The 17,981-nt window shown below is 45.1% G+C and overlaps 1 protein-coding gene across 2 annotated transcripts in view; it reads right to left on the bottom strand.

The window, feature by feature from the left end:
- Window positions 1-371: 371 nt before the first annotated feature.
- adcy9 (adenylate cyclase 9) overlaps window positions 372-17,981 on the bottom strand; it is a 42,351-nt gene continuing 24,741 nt past the window's right edge. Inside the window, exons 2-10 of one of the 2 annotated variants that reach the window (XM_031564120.2) lie at window positions 15,381-15,523; window positions 13,921-13,989; window positions 11,257-11,594; window positions 10,776-10,878; window positions 9,530-9,738; window positions 8,377-8,536; window positions 6,259-6,407; window positions 5,710-5,736; window positions 372-5,219 (exon numbers count right to left, since the gene is read on the bottom strand). In XM_031564120.2, the coding sequence (XP_031419980.1) occupies window positions 3,743-5,219; window positions 5,710-5,736; window positions 6,259-6,407; window positions 8,377-8,536; window positions 9,530-9,738; window positions 10,776-10,878; window positions 11,257-11,594; window positions 13,921-13,989; window positions 15,381-15,523 (2,675 nt within the window). In that variant the 3' untranslated portion in view covers window positions 372-3,742. The remainder of the gene's footprint in view (window positions 5,220-5,709; window positions 5,737-6,258; window positions 6,408-8,376; window positions 8,537-9,529; window positions 9,739-10,775; window positions 10,879-11,256; window positions 11,595-13,920; window positions 13,990-15,380; window positions 15,524-17,981) is intronic. The other variant, XM_012823691.3, reaches the window with a different exon arrangement.

The raw sequence follows: 17,981 nt of genomic DNA, 5'->3' as shown, positions 1-17,981 counted from the left end.
ATTTGTGTTAACTTAATAACAAACCTTCATCCAAGTTAAAAACCTGAAAACCATAAACTTGAAAAATATTGGAAGTTTGGTGGCTGGGTTTCCTGCATGCATGTGGCCACTTAAGTTATTTTCTCTTATAAACGCAAGACACCAAGACTGTGTGCGTGTGCGTGTGCGCACACACACACACACACACACACACCAGTAAAACTAAATAACATTCTATGTTGATATACAAGACTGCATAACCGTTCTTCCATCTATCTTCATTTATTCATTCATTCATTCATTCATTCATTCTGGGTGACTTCCACTGCTTCCCTCACTCTTCCTCTCCCCCTCTGGGGTGCATGAGAGCACAGACTCTGAGGCACACTCACTTGGACTGAATTTCCCTTTTTATTTCTGGATCGAGGCAGCTGCAGGCGTGTGATCAGGGTGGCTTGCCCATAACCCCACAGTATAACATCCTTGCCCATAACCCCACAGTATAACATCCTTGCATTGCCATTCCTGCAATTCCCTTTTCAGAAATATATCCTTGGAAAAAAAAAAAAACAGGCTTTAGCATTATACATGTACCCCTCCACACCAAGTCACAAATAAATACACGTTGTCATTCACTACAAAAAAGGCCATTACACAAACGGAAAGGTAATTGGTGTTAAATACTATGATCGCAGGTTGTGATTTGTTGCTATTGGAGTGACATGTTAAGTATTGATGTGCACACAGGAGCAAGTCGCTTTGTTCTGTCCATCTAGATATGGTTGCACCAAGACTGATGGATACTGCACAGCCAAACCAGTCATATCTTAGGCAAAATAAAAGATGAAAAATAAATGTTTTCTCTTTATCCCAATATTTTCCATATAAAGATACACAGTGCTCAGATTTTTTCGATTTCCAAAAGTGGGAAAGAATATACATGGGAAAAAAAGTTATTAATTAACAAATTACAAATTATTGCAAGAACAAATAAAGTGTACGTACATGCATTTTGATGATATTCAAAGCAACTCAATAACTGATATCAAAATATGAATAACTATCTGATAGATGAAGAGGCAACAAAAAAAAGGCACTGGCTTGGTTAGGTGCTCATGTTGTTAATCATCTGTAAACAAAATAAAACGATTTCAACCTTCTTTTGAAAGGATAAGAAAAAGGAAAAAAAGGCAAATTCAAAACAACACTTATTGAAGGCTCAATTATTGGCATTGGCACAACCACTACAATAACCACCATGACTTAATCCCAATCTTATTGTCAGGAGGCCTCAATCCACAAAGACTCTGGATTGATTTCTTGGAGACTACTGGGAATTGTACCCAGGTTCTCTGATGCGAGGGAATAATCAGATGTCATACAGCTGCTAAAGGTCAGGTGTGCATATTGTTTGGGGGGGGGGCATAGAGACAATAACACTGAGGGGGGTGCTGAGAGACAATAACACTGAGGGTGAAGCGTATCATTTGGTGATAAGTGAGCATTGTCCACATATGAGTAACATAGTGGACATGGAGCAGAGCGGAGCAAGTTATTGCAGTGGTGGTCAGAGAGCGGGAGGCACTAAAGACAAAGGGTGTGTTTGAGACATCAGGACACCATTTTCTAAAACCCACAATAATCAGCTTCATAAATCACCATGATCACCATTTTTTTTTTCTTTTTCTTTAAGTCACCCCCCACCCCCTCCCCCCAAAAACAAAACATTTTAGGCACCAGAAACTAATTTTCATTAAACACACATTTTGGGGGAAAACTAAAACAAACAAACAAACAAACAAACAAAAACATTGCACCCCATGTTTTAATTCTCACTTAAAGTGGCACATTTCAGTTTAGGAATACAGCTGGGGTGTCCCTCCTTCTCGACCCCCCAAATATAGATATCATAGCTAAATATTGCATGCAGTCGCGTCCACTGGGCTAATTCTCAGACAGTTAACCCTAATCCTTTGGAAAACACTGTTGCTTATGCGGTTTAGCAGAAGTCAGCCCTCACACATACCGTAATACAGAATCAAATTTCATATACACTCTATATGGAGACACATTTCATTATCAGTCCATGAATCAGTTCAGCCTTAAGTGTCTTCCATTAATGTCAACTGGAGCAGAGCAAGTTCATCTTAGTCATTTTTCTACTTACACCCTGTTTTTCCACCGCAGTTGGAGATATGCTTGAGTTCAATACAAATTGATTGTCTGTGGTTTTGATACCACAATACAAAAAAAAAGACAACCATCACTTGTTGGAAGTTATGTTCAGTTTTGTTGCAAAAAAATTATGATGTTGTCAACCTGTTAGCCTATCTTACGTCCAATGGCAGAGATATCGGAGGATTCCTCTTACAGAACTGTGACATTTAGAAAGGGAATTTAATTCTACTTTCCAAATTTCAATTCCCCTTAAAAAGAAAATCTGCCTTTGTGCTTTTGAAGTCTCGAGTGCGAGAGGTAAGGAGTGGAACTACACCAGACCCAGTGTGGCTAACGCATATCCCACCGTCCCTAAAGGTTTGTGACAGGGGGTCTCCAACGAGCCCCATGTTGAGATGTAAGTGAAGGTGAGTGTAGCCATGGTTACAGTTCACAACCTATAATCAACCAGCCAGGAGCCTCTCTATATCAGCCTCGTCATGGAAACTAGTTTCTTAGGCCATCATACGATTTTTTTTTTGCCTACAAGTATGGCTATTTTCTTCATTCAAATGCATATATTGCCTTTAAAATCTTTACTCACACACATCATCATAAATGGAGAAGGGTATATTTTTGTTTGCGTTGCTTTGTTTTCTGGAGATATCTTTGTTCATTATTTTGTTATGGAAAACAGGTGTGATTCTCCTGACTGAGTGTCTTCCACGTGTGGCATGCTTCATATCAACCTCTGCTTCAGTGTTTCATAATGGCTGGCAGATTCCCTCAATCTACAAATAAATTCCCTTTTTCTAACATTTTTTCCTTGACTGGCACGTTTCATTCACTGATTTCTTTTTTTTAAAAGTCACTGAATGACAAATACTCAAAAATTCAAAACAAAAAAAACATATGTGGCAAAGAAGAAAAACAATATAAGAACAAATCAAAAGGAAAACAAAAGTTGCATCAACCACAGCATTATCAGTCATCTAAGTTTTTTTTTTTTTTTTTTTTTTTGAAAAAAGCCATGCAAGGATTGTTGATTCAACTGATTTCATTTTGTTCAGGTCTTTGATTTTTGTGTGACATTGTTCGCTGATTGATCTATCCTGAAGGCACTTGATCAACTCAAGAAAAGAAGAGAAACACAACAACAACATCTATTTAAAAAATGGAGCCATGACTTTCTTCTCCCCTTCCCAATGTGTTGTGCCTAACTGTGATCCACACAGCAAATACCATCAGTTCTTCAGCTCAAAAATACACAAATGCACTCAATCATTCACACACACACACACACACACACACACACACACACACACACACACACACATTCCCTTATTATGCCTCTGACACTTGTCAAAATGTAAGCAAGATATAAAACTATGCAAGGCCACACAAGTCTAGCACAGAGGGAATGGGCATGTCTGTGGAACAAATGAGTCTGTTATATCTGGATTTGCCCAAGAGGCCTGTTGGAGTGGGAGAAAAAAAAACTAAAATTCCCACAATGCATTGCTAACCCTTCCATTAACCAAAACTTAAGGTCACTCCACTGGAGGCATGGGGTGAAGAGCAATCATGGCAAGAGCTAGAGAACCAGTCATAAGCACTCCGCAGCTCTGAGTTTTGTTTGTTCACCTGCCGCCTCCTCCTCCTCCTCCTCTTCATCCCTCTGTCTATGTGGCCCCTTTGGGCATGAAGAAGGGAAATGTTGTTCTACTGAGTGCTGCGAGGGAACAAGGGTAATACTAGGCACTGGAGAAGCACATGGGTCTCTGCTAATATCGACCCCAGTAAGTTCAGGGGCTGTAAGCACGTTTTTGTTGTCCTTGGTTGTCTCCCTAGCTATATCAGATGGGCCTAAGATGGGTCCCAGAGGCACTCCAAGGACACCCGGCATGGCAGAGGTTGATGATGATGGTGGCGATGAGCAGCAGGGTGGGGCGTTGGCCTGAGCAGCCAACACCTTCGGGGAAGGGGCCGAATAGGATGGGGCAGCAATACTGGGTAGTTTACGGGAAGTCTCCTCCACAGTGGGCTGCCCCACATCTCCTTCAGCCTTTGCATGGATCTCTGTGACAGGCAACTGGTGATGCGACGTGACGCCACCGCCACCGCCTCCTTCTCCTCCTCCTCCTCCTCCTCCTCCTCCTCCAGGTGTTCTGCCATTGCCGCCACTTCCATCCCCCAGTTTTGGATAGAGGTAGGTCCTCATCTGCCCTTTGCCCTTAACATTGACTGTGCCACGGTAGTCGAAGGAGTAACCCAGACTCCTGAGCACGCAGTGGCTCTCCTCGCTCACCTGAACCCGGTACTCCATGCCGGTGGTGTCCATGCGGCTGGCAATGTTCACCGTGTCGCCCCAGATGTCATAGAGCAGTTTGGTGGTACCGATGACTCCGGCAGTGAGTGGCCCGTGGTTGAAACCGATGCGCAGTTTGAATTTGAAGCCCAGCATGTTCTTGTTGAAGTCGTCCACCACGTGCATCATCTCCAAGGCAAAGTCAAACAGCGCCCGCAGGTGGTGTGGAGTGGCATGGGTAGATGGCAGACCATTGAGTCCTGAAGCAGCCATGTAGGTGGCACCGATGGTTTTGATCTTCTCAACACTGGCAAAAACTGGCCTACGCAGGAGTTCGTCAAAGTCACCTATCAGCTCGTTCAGCACACGGTAGCACTCTTTGCCACCCTCGTAACTTTCCTCATAGAACTCGCTGAAGTTGACAATGCTGCCAAAGATGACGCCAACATTGTCATGATTCTTGGAGTAACTCTGGGTGACCTTCAGCTGCTCAGCCACATGAATGGGGATGATGTTGCGTAGCAACAGGTCGGCCTGGTTACGCATGTTCTGGATCTTGACGCGGTGCTTGTCTGCCTCCACATTCCCGTGGTAGTGGAGACGGTAGCTCACCTCAAACTCCCGGTTCAAGAACCACACCAGCAGCAGGAGCAGGAAGAAGGCCAGGACCACCTCGGGGACCAGTACTCTAAGGGTGTTCCCCTGGGTGCCAACACCACTGATAGGGGTTGGGGAAGGCTGGAGGTCCAAATCACTGATGTTGCTGCTGAAGTTTCTGTGGATTTGAATTTGTTTCATGCAGAGGGCAGAAATAACTGGTTAATTGCAATGATGTGTAATTATTCAGCAGTAATATTAAACGATCAGAAAATGAGCCTAAGCATCTCCCCGGCATTCTGCTGCTCAAATAGCAAATTTGCATTCCTCGCATATTTATATCTCATATAACTAGATTCAACTATAAACTCTACATAATATATACTGACAATCCAAACAAGCAATATAATTCCTTTTGAGTGAGGAGAGTCCATTGTTGACATTACTATGAAATGCTCAATGGTGACCGTTTTTTATAACCTTGGGCGAACATGTTTAACTGACAACCACTGTAATGAGGTTGAATGGCATTACCTTACACACTCACACATGCTTAATGTTTGCTCATTTGAATGTTAATTAGGTTTTATGATGGTTACAGTTGAAGAACAAATTCCTTGAAGAGCTAATTGATGCTTCTGAGTCACTAATATAAATAGATTGCTCACCTCATATCAAGATAGATGTCGTTAGCACTAGAAGAGAAATGATGTTCAGAATGAGTTTGATGAAATATACGGATAAGATATTTGACTGCACTAAGGTATTATGCATCATATCCCAGCGCACCCACATGGGATAAAAATGAAAAAAGACGACAATGTGCCGTTATTCATTTAAAAGTAAAATCATTAAAACACATTCACAAATACACAGAGTGTGAATATGGAAACTGAACACAATATGGAATATGGAAACTAAACGCAAACAGACCACTCACATCAATTTGATGTAATTGTGATGCCAAAAAGAGAATTTTATCTAATATTCTCAACCCCAAAAACCTATATCATTTATATACCTATAATTGTCAACCCAACTTTTGATTCAAACTAGACATGAAACCGAAATTATAAACCCATTATTGGCCATAAGGCCTCAAGAAGATGCCCAAACGTATAACCATCTTTGATTAGGTGTATGAACAACAATGTCAAACAAATTTACAGTAATCCAGTAGGGATCATGTCTGGATGAAAGAGGCGGCAGTAACTCACCTTGGCCTGCTGAGGGGGCTGTAGAGCAGAGCCAGCAGGGCCACCCCTGCCGACGTTGCCAGGGCAGACCGCATCCAGAAACTGAGCTGGCAAAAGTTGCAGTACTGGATGATGGCGATAATGATGGCGCAACACAATAACATGATGACCTGAAAGGACAGGCAGACACTGTAGGTGTTAACATAACTCAATGTGATATACTTTAACACATTTGGCACTTGATTATTGTCATTGCAAAATATATGTGGATGAAAATGTAACCTACATTGTCCTCGTTAGTGTTGTATTCTCATGTTATTTTCCCATATATTCTAATGTACATTGTACTCATTGGTGTTGTATTCTCATGTTATTTTCCCATATATTCTACTGTACATTGTACTCATTGGTGTTATATTCTCACCCAGACAAGGATGCACTACTGTATACACACACACACACACGAAATCCATAAATACAGTAGTCAAAGATAGTCAGCAGTCTGCATACAGACAGCAGCATGCACACAAACGCTCCACCCAAAAATACAACCCACTGATACCCTCACCAACACATACACAACCATAGACACACTTTCACACACACACACACACACACACACACACACACACACTTTAACACAGACACACACACACACAGCCTTAAACCCTGTTTGAGCCTGCGGCTGGCAGCATCCTTGCACGTTAAATTGGCTGCTGATGACTGTGACATTACAGCGCGCCACATGTCCGCCCGCCGAGGGGCTCATCTCACTGTGCACTGGGAGCTCTTAATGACATCAAAGCAGCAAACTCGGGAAGACTCGCCGTCTAATGACTAGCTCTCCAGGGGGATTAGGACTTTGATCTAAATGCCTCCAAGGAACTAAAAACACACACACCACACACAACACACAACACACACACACACACACACATACACAAGCACACACACACACACACACACACACACACACACACACACACACACACACACAACACACACACATCCTTTGAAAATGTAGATGTCCAGGGCTTTTAAGGAACACCGCCAGAAACCACACTCCAGCAAGACCCAAGCAGAGAAATGCACAGCCCCTTCTCTGGCGGCGACTGACGACAGGCCCATTTCTGAAGGGCTTTTTCCCCCCTCCGATCAGCATTACAATAGGGATGGATAAACATGGAACTCAGTTGTTCCTACATGTTAGATGATAAACATGGGGATTAGCTGCTCCTACATGTTAGATTTAAAAAAAAAGGACAAGTGCTTGTCTAAAGATGCACTTTACATCAGAACACCAGCATGCCATCTAGCTAAAAGGTCTCCATTGCACAAAGCAATCAGGGATGCTCAAGATGCGGTAGATACAAGATATCTACAACAAGTAAGACTCGGAGCCATTAGAGGCAGCATGTTTCAGCGAATTAAAGCCACAATACATAATGTTCAGTTTGACCATTTGACACGGCAGGCATAAGCCACCCATCTAGCACTGACCTCTAAAAAAAATCATGATGTTTGTACTGTTTCAGGGCCTGTTTCACTGTCTCTCATTCCTGTTCACACTTACTAGAGAGCTGCTCATTGGCTCTTTGAAAGTATTGAGAATGAAATTACTTTTTTTAACGGACTCATGCATGACTTATCCAATATCAGTCAAACCAGAAGATGGAAGACATGTTTATTGATTAGTACAAAATCTAATTTCCAGATGGACTGGAGTGACAACACAACAGAACCTAGTTTGACATTTATCAGTGGAACTGTATATTGAAATGCAATAATCAGATTTCACAGAGAAATATGACATAGTTTGCTCTGTTGATGTCAAATTGCCCATGAAATACGAGAGAATTTCCTCTTAGCATCACTTAGACTAGCCTTTCACTGCTACATTAAAAGGACTCAGCCCACTAACTCAGACAACCAGACACACACACACACACTCTCTCTCGCACTCTCTCTCAATCATAGTAGGCCAGTGACAGGTGTTATAATATGCTCACAAACTCTCATTCAGGTACAGCAATGGTTATGAGAACTTGATGTGGTATGCATGTACATGTCGCGGTTACCTGAAGGGTTTTTAATGTTATAAAACGGCTGTTTTTTTATTGAACCGAGCCGTGATCTCACCTCGATGGGCAGGTGGAAGCAGAAGGTGAGGTGGGAGAAGACCGACATGGCAGGGAGCGAGACGAGCAGCGCCCCGATGATGTGCCGCGGGATCCAGCCCGACACCACGCGCAGGAGCCGCTGCGTGCAGCTCAGCACGTTGTCCAGGTAGAACGTCATCCTGGAGCAGCGGAAACACGGATAGAACGAGAGAACGAGAGAACGAGAGAAGAACACAGAGGAGTTGAGGCCAGCGAAATTTGCATCAAGATCCAACACAGTCAACTAAGTTATCAGGAAACAAATTCAGAGTGTGCTCAGTCTGTCCTACTGATGGATGTCTGTGCTCCTCTCCTACTCTCATTGTCAAGAGTAATGAAAACAAACTTGATTTGGAGGCCATCTTGTTTTACCTCGTGTATACCCTCCAGCATGTTGTATTTGCTTTCATCCAAACATTGCGTTTCATACTGAGGCATTATTTCTCTCTTTGTTTTGTCACATCACCAAACATAAATCGTCCTGATGGTCCAACTAACTAAATGTTTGCATAGCTTTCGTGACACTCAGCGTGAGCTACTCTGAGAAATGCTTCTCAGCTTGTGAGTTCCTCCTCTCCCTGGTGCACTGTAGGAAGCCTGGTGTGATGTCCAAACTTTTGTGAAGTTTTGACAAAAGCCCTCCCATCTACACGGTTGTCTACACTGGTGTTCCTTTTGCAACAATGAATCTCACTCTATTTTTAAAAGCTGTGTCCATATTGGCTTTGTAGGTGCTCCTCTGAAACTGGGACACAGCTGGCTAGATTGTGGCATGCAGGACTTGTATGGTCTACAATCTTCCCCTCCATTTTTTTAATCTGAGGATATAAGGCTTGAGGCCAAGCAGCTGATTGCTGAATGCGGTTTACTGATGCATTGATATGTAAGTGTAAGCAACTGGTCTAATGAAGGAGGTTTAAACATTAAAAAAAAAATCTGATCTGGGGCTTGTGTCCAACAATTCAAACCTCTAAATAGTTTACCGATGTGAAAGTGCCAACCCCTGGTTTAACAAAGGAGTGTTAGCACCCCCCCCGCCCCCCCAAACCCCAAGGCTGTAATGCTTCCACTGTGGCCATCAGCCCAGATGTGTTTAAATAGTGTACTGTGTGTGAAATCTCCCTCTGTCTCACCGGATGGACAGAACCAGGGAGATGATCTCCAGCAGGGCGGCGCTAGTGGCAATGCCAAGTGTGGTGGCCGGTGGTGTTTGGGCGGTAACCAGCGGGTACAGGAAGCAGGCGAGTGTGAGCGCCAGGAAGACGGCACAGGAGAGCAGCACGTCCAGGAAGGAGCTGAAGGTTGGGCTGGCAAAGGTCAGGACCGGAGCGTGGGTCTCCACCTGAGAGAGGGATGAGAGAGAGATGGAGAGAGAGAGGGAGAGAGGGAGGGATGGAGAGAGGGAGAGAGGGATGGAGAGAGAGGGAGGGAGAGAGAGGGAGGGAGAGAGGGATGGAGGGAGAGGGAGGGAGGGATGGAGAGAGGGAGGGAGAGAGGGAGGGAGAGAGGGAGGGAGGGATGGAGAGAGAGGGAGGGAGAGAGGGAGGGATAGAGGGATGGAGAGAGAGGGAGGGAGAGAGAGAGGGATAGAGAGAGGGAGGGAGGGATGGAGAGAGAGAGGGAGAGAGGGAGGGAGAGAGGGATGGAGAGAGGGAGGGAGAGAGGGATGGAGGGGGAGGGAGGGAGAGAGGGAGGGAGGGATGGAGAGAGAGGGAGGGAGAGAGGGAGAGAGAGGGAGGGAGAGAGGGATGGAGAGAGAGGGAGGGAGAGAGGGAGGGAGAGAGGGAGAGAGGGAGGGAGAGAGGGATGGAGGGGGAGGGATGGAGAGAGAGGGATGGAGAGAGAGGGAGGGAGAGAGGGAGGGAGAGAGGGGTGGAGAGAGGGAGGGAGGGAGAGAGAGGGAGGGAGGGAGGGATGGAGAGAGAGGGATGGAGAGAGAGGGATGGAGGGGGAGGAGACAGAGGAGGGTAAGAAAGAAGGCAGATGAGAGGAAGGGAGAGAAGAGAGGGAAGAACAGAAAGAGGGAGAAAGGGAGAGAGAGAGTAATCGGAAAGTGAAACACATGAAGACAGGAAAGACGACAATATCTAAAAACGTAACATCATATATTTTTATCAAAACGCATCAGTATATTATCTAAAACCTGTTAATACTAAAGTATGACCAGCAGAGGTCCACAAGTGGTTGTTTCATATTCACACATACCATAGTTATGCGTACAATACCCCATGCACAGTTCATGTAGGAGAGGCCACACACACACACACACACACACACACACACACACACACACACACACACACACACACACACACACACACACACACACACACACACACACACACACACACACACACACACACACACACACACACACACCTCTTTCTGGTAGCTGCTCCTATAGGTTGACTCCAGGGAGGACTCCAGGAAATTAAGGCTGACTTTGTTGATGGGGGGCTTGAAAAAGTAGTCTTTCATCAAACTGAGAAAGAAATGGAATGAAAAGCCAAGGCTCTGTCACTGAACACTGTAAAGCAGACACAGGGCTTTGATACTCCTGCTCTACAGTCTCATGGATCTCCACTACCCAAGGTGCCCACACAACGTGCATGACTGGTGTGGATGTGACATTCCTTTGTCTGTAGAGCTGATCATGGAACATGTCACTCCTCAGATAAGCTTAGCTGGATCCAGATGGAGATCGGCCATCTTGGAACACTTGCACTGCCCTTGTTTGGTGATGTATTTATTCATGTGTATTTCAGAACATGTTTACGTGACATAATTAAACAGACAGACAGACACACACAAACAGACAGACAGAGTGAGACACCGCCCTGTATTCTTCCCCACAGCCCACCTGTCTTCCTTGATGACGTCCACAAAGTGCACGTCGCTCCTCTCCCGGAAGTTCTTGGAGCGCAGCGGGATAAGTGCCGAGTGGTCCATGCCCCCCATGAATCTCCCTCCTCCCCCTCCACCTCCGCCTCCCCCCCCTTTGCCACCGTCCCCACCCCCGCCGCCTCCTCCTCCTCCTCCATCGCCCACGCCCCCTCCAGTCACCGAGCCCAACTTCTTGTCCTTCTCCTGCAGCATCTCGCACAGGGAGGTCTGGCTGGCCGTCACCACCTCCTCCGTCAGGGGGCTCAGGGAGCTCAGCAGGCCGTTTAGAGCCTTTGGGCTGCGGCCTGCAGGGAACTAGAGCGAGAGCGAGAGAGAGAGAGAGAGAGAGAGAGAGAGAGAGAGGGGGAGAGAGAGAGAGAAGAAAGAAAGGAGAAGATGAATGGCATGAGAGAGAAAACAAGAGACAACAGCATCATAGAGGAAAGGAAAGAGCGAGAGAAAAGAAGAAGAGCGTGAGTGTGAGAGATAAGAGCATGAGTAAGAGACCAAAACCGAGCGGGAGAAGCATGACTGTGGAGGACAAAGGGCTTGCTAGGGTATGACTCACGAGAGAATGGGGAGAAGGAGGCAGCGCGTCATTGAGAAAATCATACAGTCAATGAGCAGAGAGAGAGAGAAAGAAAGAGGAGAAATATCTCCAACGAAGGAAGGCAGGGAGAGCCATCACATCACCATTATACTGCATACTCTCTCACAAATACTCGCTCTCACACACACACACACACACACACACAACGAAACATGATTAAGCAGACACAATGAAGTGGCTGCCAAATTATTTGCACCTACACAGCCATTTTGAGACCTGAAACACAAAAGGGGTGTACAGGAGGGGAAAAAAAACTATAACAACCCCTTGCAGAGGAGAGAGGAGGATATATGACATCGAGAGAGATGAAGCAATGGAAAAAAGGGGTGGAAACAATACGGCTTAAGCACGGAAGAGAAGAGAACTTAGATAAAGCACATTCCTCCTGAGATAGTAATAAAGATATGAAGCTCTGGATTTACACAGCGTGTATTCCCACTAGTCAATAGCCCTGAGACCTTTGTAAGCCACTGTGCAGAACAGGGCTGCGGGGCATAGGGGAACATCAACTTTCCCCTCCTCAAAAAGAACCCTTGGACACTTACTTCTCCGGCAAAGAACCTTTACGGCCGCTACCACGCACAAGTCTCTTTGGCTTGCGGTTTTATGGCTTATAACTTACAGGTATGAAGGAAATGATGATTCAGGTGTACAAAGTCCCCGTCTTACTAACAACTAAACCCACCAGTGAGGAACCTTTTTGAAACCTTTTTTTAACCTTTTGACAAGATACAGTAAACAGCTGTGAGGGTACCATATATTACAGTAAAAGTCATTACCTCTGCTATGGTTCTGCACGGGGGGTAGGAGAGTAAATGTCTATGAGTGAAAGGTTAGGTGCTGATGCCATATCAGGGAGTGTGGGGTAGGAGAGTTAATGTGTATGAGTGAAAGGTTAGGTGCTGATGCCATATCAGGGAGTGTGGGGTAGGAGAGTTAATGTGTATGAGTGAAAGGTTAGGTGCTGATTCCATATCAGGGAGTGTTGGGTAGGAGAGTTAATGTCTATGAGTGAAAGGTTAGGTGCTGATGCCATATCAGGGAGTGTGGGGTAGGAGAAGTAAATGTGTATGAGTGAAAGGTTAGGTGCTGATGCCATATCAGGGAGCGGACATGTGTGTGAGGTGCAAGCACGGTGTGTTGAGCTGCTGGGCGTTTAGGTGCTGTGCAAAAGAAGCTGAGGTGGTGCAGGGGTGTGGACTGGCGTCTGTGTGTGAAAACAGTTTATTTGTTGCCATTATGCCATATTGGTGTCGAGTGGGAATGGGAGAAAAATGATTTCTCTCAGGGGGCGGAGGCTGAATGTTACATGTAGTATTCAAACCGCCAATTCTCACGCTTTTGGTGCGAGACACACGCTTTTAGGTCCTCTGTGTCACGCCGGAAAAATAACCCCATTGACTAATGTAAAAAAAATACACCGATTCTTGCGTCAAGTCAGCCATGAAAGTGGTCTACTCTGGAAAACATTTAAATGATTAAAAGATATCTAGGCTATAATTAGTTTCGCAACTTCAACATCAATTGATATTTATATATTACATTAACTTGGTCGAGGCAAACCCTCTGTCTTAATTTAAGCCCTCAAGCTTTTGAGCTAGCTGTTCGTCTAACTGTTAATGTTAACCGATGGGCTTGCTACTGAGCTACTTGTTGATAACTTCTACAGAAAAAACGTTTTCGCTGCATTGCCTCACTACTGCCTCAAGGTACAAAGTGGTATTATGAGAGAGGACGGGCTGGGGTGTAACAGTCTCCTCAATTACAAAATTATAATAGGAAAAGGTAGAGAGAGACACATAGATACGTTTAATTTAGCAGCTAATTAGCAACTGCAAACTGTTACCATGACTCCCTATTCTGTAGCATGCCGTTTCAGGTGGGGATGAAGACACACAGAACTTTGCTGTGACTGGCAATTTGTTCACAATTACGGATTGTTTTTATCTGACGCATGTATATATTTTGTATGTGAAAGGGGCTTCAGAGAGTGTGAGAATGTGTATGCTCGTGCTCTGCTGTGTGTCTGACCTTGGGGGTGGGCCTGTGCTCCTCCTTGCCGCCATTCTGTGTGGTTCCCTCTGCCCCTGTCTGCTGCCCCTGAGGGTCACCATAACACAGGGCACAGACACACACACACACACACACACACACACACACACACACACACACACAGACACACACACACACACACACACACACAGGACAGATGAAGGGGAGAGACAGGGATCGACGGGAGATGGTGCTCACATGTAGGACTGCGATACAAGCCATGCCTGGGTAATGATGGCATGGGATTGGACATGCAGGCAAGCAAGCTAGTCAGGAATATGGCCAAGCCTCTCTTTTCCCCTCTCCTCTATGTCTTCATGTTCCCTCATCAGTGAAAGGTAATAATTGTACTTGAGTTTAAAAAAGTACTGCTATGACGACTGCTATGCTAGTTGAGGAGGTTGAAATTGTGAATGTTGGCGTAGACGGTGTTTGTAGTGAGTATGCATTTTGCACTGGTGACCAAGTGAAATGATCCATTAAAAGCTTTCTACAAGGGAGATCATGTTGTGTCCCTGCTACATTCAAGCCAAGGTTTGATTTACCCGCTCGCTCTGTTCAGCCTGCTCAGATCTTCTGAACTCACTACGGGACTTCACGTCATGAGCTAATCCAATTGGCATCATGGCATTGCCCCTAAACCAAGCCGATCCTCAATAACAACAATACAAATTCACTAGTCTCTCTTCTGATGTGTTACATGTGCTTGTGCCATCTGAAGTCAAGACTCAAGGAACTTATTGTCCTGCAGTCTCGGTTCAAATTCTGCAAAACTCTGATGGAAATACCACGGGGCAGGGAACACACAAGACATATGATGTGTGCCCTGTAACTCTCTATGAAGACATATGATGTGTGCCCTGTAACTATATGATGTGTCCCCTGTAACTATATGATGTGTGCCCTGTAACTATATGATGTGTGCCCTGTAACTCTATGAAGACATATGATGTGTGCCCTGTAACTATATGATGTGTGCCCTGTAACTATATGATGTGTGTCCTGTAACTATATGATGTGTATCCTGTAACTATATGATGTGTCCCCTGTAACTATATGATGTGTGCCCTGTAACTCTGTGGAGACATATGATGTGTCCCCTGTAACTATATGATGTGTCCTCTGTAACTCTCTATGAAGACATATGATGTGTGCCCTGTAACTATATGATGTGTCCCCTGTAACTATATGATGTGTCCCCTGTAACTATATGATGTGTCCCCTGTAACTATATGATGTGTGCCCTGTAACTATATGATGTGTATCCTGTTACTCTCTATGGAGACATATGATGTGTATCCTGTAACTCTCTATGGAGAATAATGGTAAAGGTGTATGGGATGTCAATGAGGCTTGATGTAATTGTCCGGAGGATTGATGTTTGACTGACTGAGTGGGTTACCCTACACACACCAGTCTGACTCTCCACCATGACTTACCGTGGGTGAATGGGAGCGCGGTTCGGCGACAGCCGCAGCGGTGACGGTGGCGGTGGGGTCAGGGGTGTGAGCCCTTGGCGGGGGGCTTAACAGGGCCTGAGACGGGTCCACCTTCCTCCCTGAGATCAGGTAGCTCTTCATCCCTGCAGATAACCACACAACACACACACACACACACACACACACACACGCACAAAACCTCTTTAAAAAGGTGGGACAATATTCATGGCAAGAAATTGGCACAATGACAATATCAATGACCACAGGTTGTTGTACTCTGCAGTTGAGATTTGCGCAATCCGTATCCTTGTGCAACAGAGAAAATCTATTGAATTTTTATTTATTTGCATCAAACATAGAGATCACTGAAGATTTTTCTTTTTATGTGAATTGCTTAGCTGTTAAAACATTTCACGTGTAACAAACATTAAAGAACCATTTCAATATTTTGTTTCTTTTGCCCATCAACCATGGAAATTTGCAAGGTAACCTAGAGTAACCCCAGTCAGGTCTCATGTTTTATCTGTAGGACTCACTGATTTTCAACATTTCACATTTCACAGAATTTCATACTAAATTGCATATAATAACAATTACAAGTCCTTTAGACTGCTGTGTGGTGTGAGTGAGAGACTGCCGTGTTTGTACTGTGCGGCTCACTACGTCTGCGTTGCAGTTATAAGCTTCCTAGTCACGCTGTTTCAACACCTTCATCACTTAATAACTTCTTATCTCTATGGGGCGAACATAAACATGTTTATGAAAGGCTGAGCAAGGTGCAAATGTAACAATATGTTTGCGTTCTTGTGTGGGCGGTGTGTGTGTGTGTGTGTGTGTGTGTGTATGTGTGTGTGTGTGTGTGTGTGTGTGTGTATGTGTGTGTGTGTGTGGGCGTGTGTGTGTGTGTGGGGCGTGTGTGTGTGTCTGTCTGTGTGTGTGTGGGCGTGTGTATGTGTGTGTGTGTGGGCGGTGGGTGTGGCGGCTCACAGATTTCAATCACTGACCTCAGGCCGACCTTCAGTCATGCTAACTTGACAGGTATGCATGTGGAACGTCTTTATCCTGATTCCTCGATAATGACTCTCTAGCATTCTAATTCAGCTATTTAGGAAATGTTTCATGTACATGAATATGGAGTGTAGCGAAGATTGACTTTTCTAGAAACTCTTTGGGGAGGGAACTTTTAATCTCACTACGATCAAACGGCTCGTCAGAAAACGAGGGAGAACATCCTTCTGCTAATTACAGTTTAGCAGTCTCCACACAGTCAGTAGGCCACTATGCATTTTCCCAGCCTCAGACAGCAAGTCATGGGAAGAGGCAAGGGGGGGGGGGGGGGGGGGGGGGGATATGTCATGATGTCAATGTCAAAGAGCAACCACTAGGGGGCAAAGTGCACCAGACGGACTCCGAGCCCTCCCAATCGACGTTCTGATGTACACCAAAGAGGTGCCCAGGTTAGGTCAGTATTGACTTTAATAGTGTTTTACTTTTGTAGCTTCCCACCCGTTCTACACACACAGCCGCTGCCAATACCTATACAATACTATTGACCCCCTACCAGCAGGGCCGGCGTGTTTGACCAGCATGTTTGCTGATAATACAGAAGCCAACACTATCGTATCGGCAAGCAGGTGATAAACTACAAGTGGTTGATACAGAGCTGGGGCTGAATGTCAAGGCTCATTATCAGACTGTTCAAACAACTCGACTGAGAGGCTAACATGGCGGAAAACACCGGTCCCCGTCGCTACGGAGAGTTTCCTGATGGATTATTACTCCATGGTCAGTGTTATAAGGCATCCAAACAGCATTTCTGACGTGTAACGGACACCAGGGGTGCTGGGCTATGCTTCTGAGGCAGCAGATAAAAAGGGATTAACTGTTTTCTCTTTTTCTGACAGGCCTTCAAACCAGGTCATGGAATACCATAGCCCCAATTGAATTAATTTAATAGCAAAGGAACAGCAAAAGCGACAATTTACACAAATTTGCCTGTGTGTCCTCTAAAAGGTTCAGTAAGTAGCATCATTTTACCCAAATCTAAAAGGTTCAGTGAGTAGCAGCATTTTACCCAAATCTAGAAGGTTTAGTGAGTAGCAGCATTTTACCCAAATCTAGAAGGTTTAGGGAGTAGGCCTCTGGGCCTTCTGCTGTGGTCCACTCTCCTGTTTGCACCCCCGTGTTTCATGTTCAGAAGGAGGCCATGGGAGGCCTTTGTCATTTTGGACTTTGCCACACGGAATCCCGGTGCCGATGTCACATGCTGATTGTCACGAATGACTTCAGATTTTTTTTTTTTTTGACTCGTGTTACATCAGCTGTTGCCAGTTACTAAAATCCTTTGAATCCAACCTGTTGACACTCTCTTTGTTGTGCCCTTTCCACCGGATTACATCATCACTCAGCTAGCACGACTAAGTCAGCTACCAATGCTGTGCGTCCTGTTGCGCTTCGTGTGTTTGACAACACCAGGCCAAGGTGATGATCCCTGGCTGAACATCCTCCAGCAGCTTCTGTGGAACTATTCATTTAGAGGAAATCCACATGTGACCGTTTCCTCATCCTCATTGCACAGACTGTGCTGGTATTGACATCACA

This window comes from Clupea harengus, chromosome 26, assembly GCF_900700415.2.
Source record: "Clupea harengus chromosome 26, Ch_v2.0.2, whole genome shotgun sequence".
NCBI lineage: Eukaryota > Metazoa > Chordata > Actinopteri > Clupeiformes > Clupeidae > Clupea > Clupea harengus.
The sequence above is the reverse complement of the archived record's forward strand: the minus strand, read 5'-3'. Positions and strand labels throughout refer to the sequence as shown.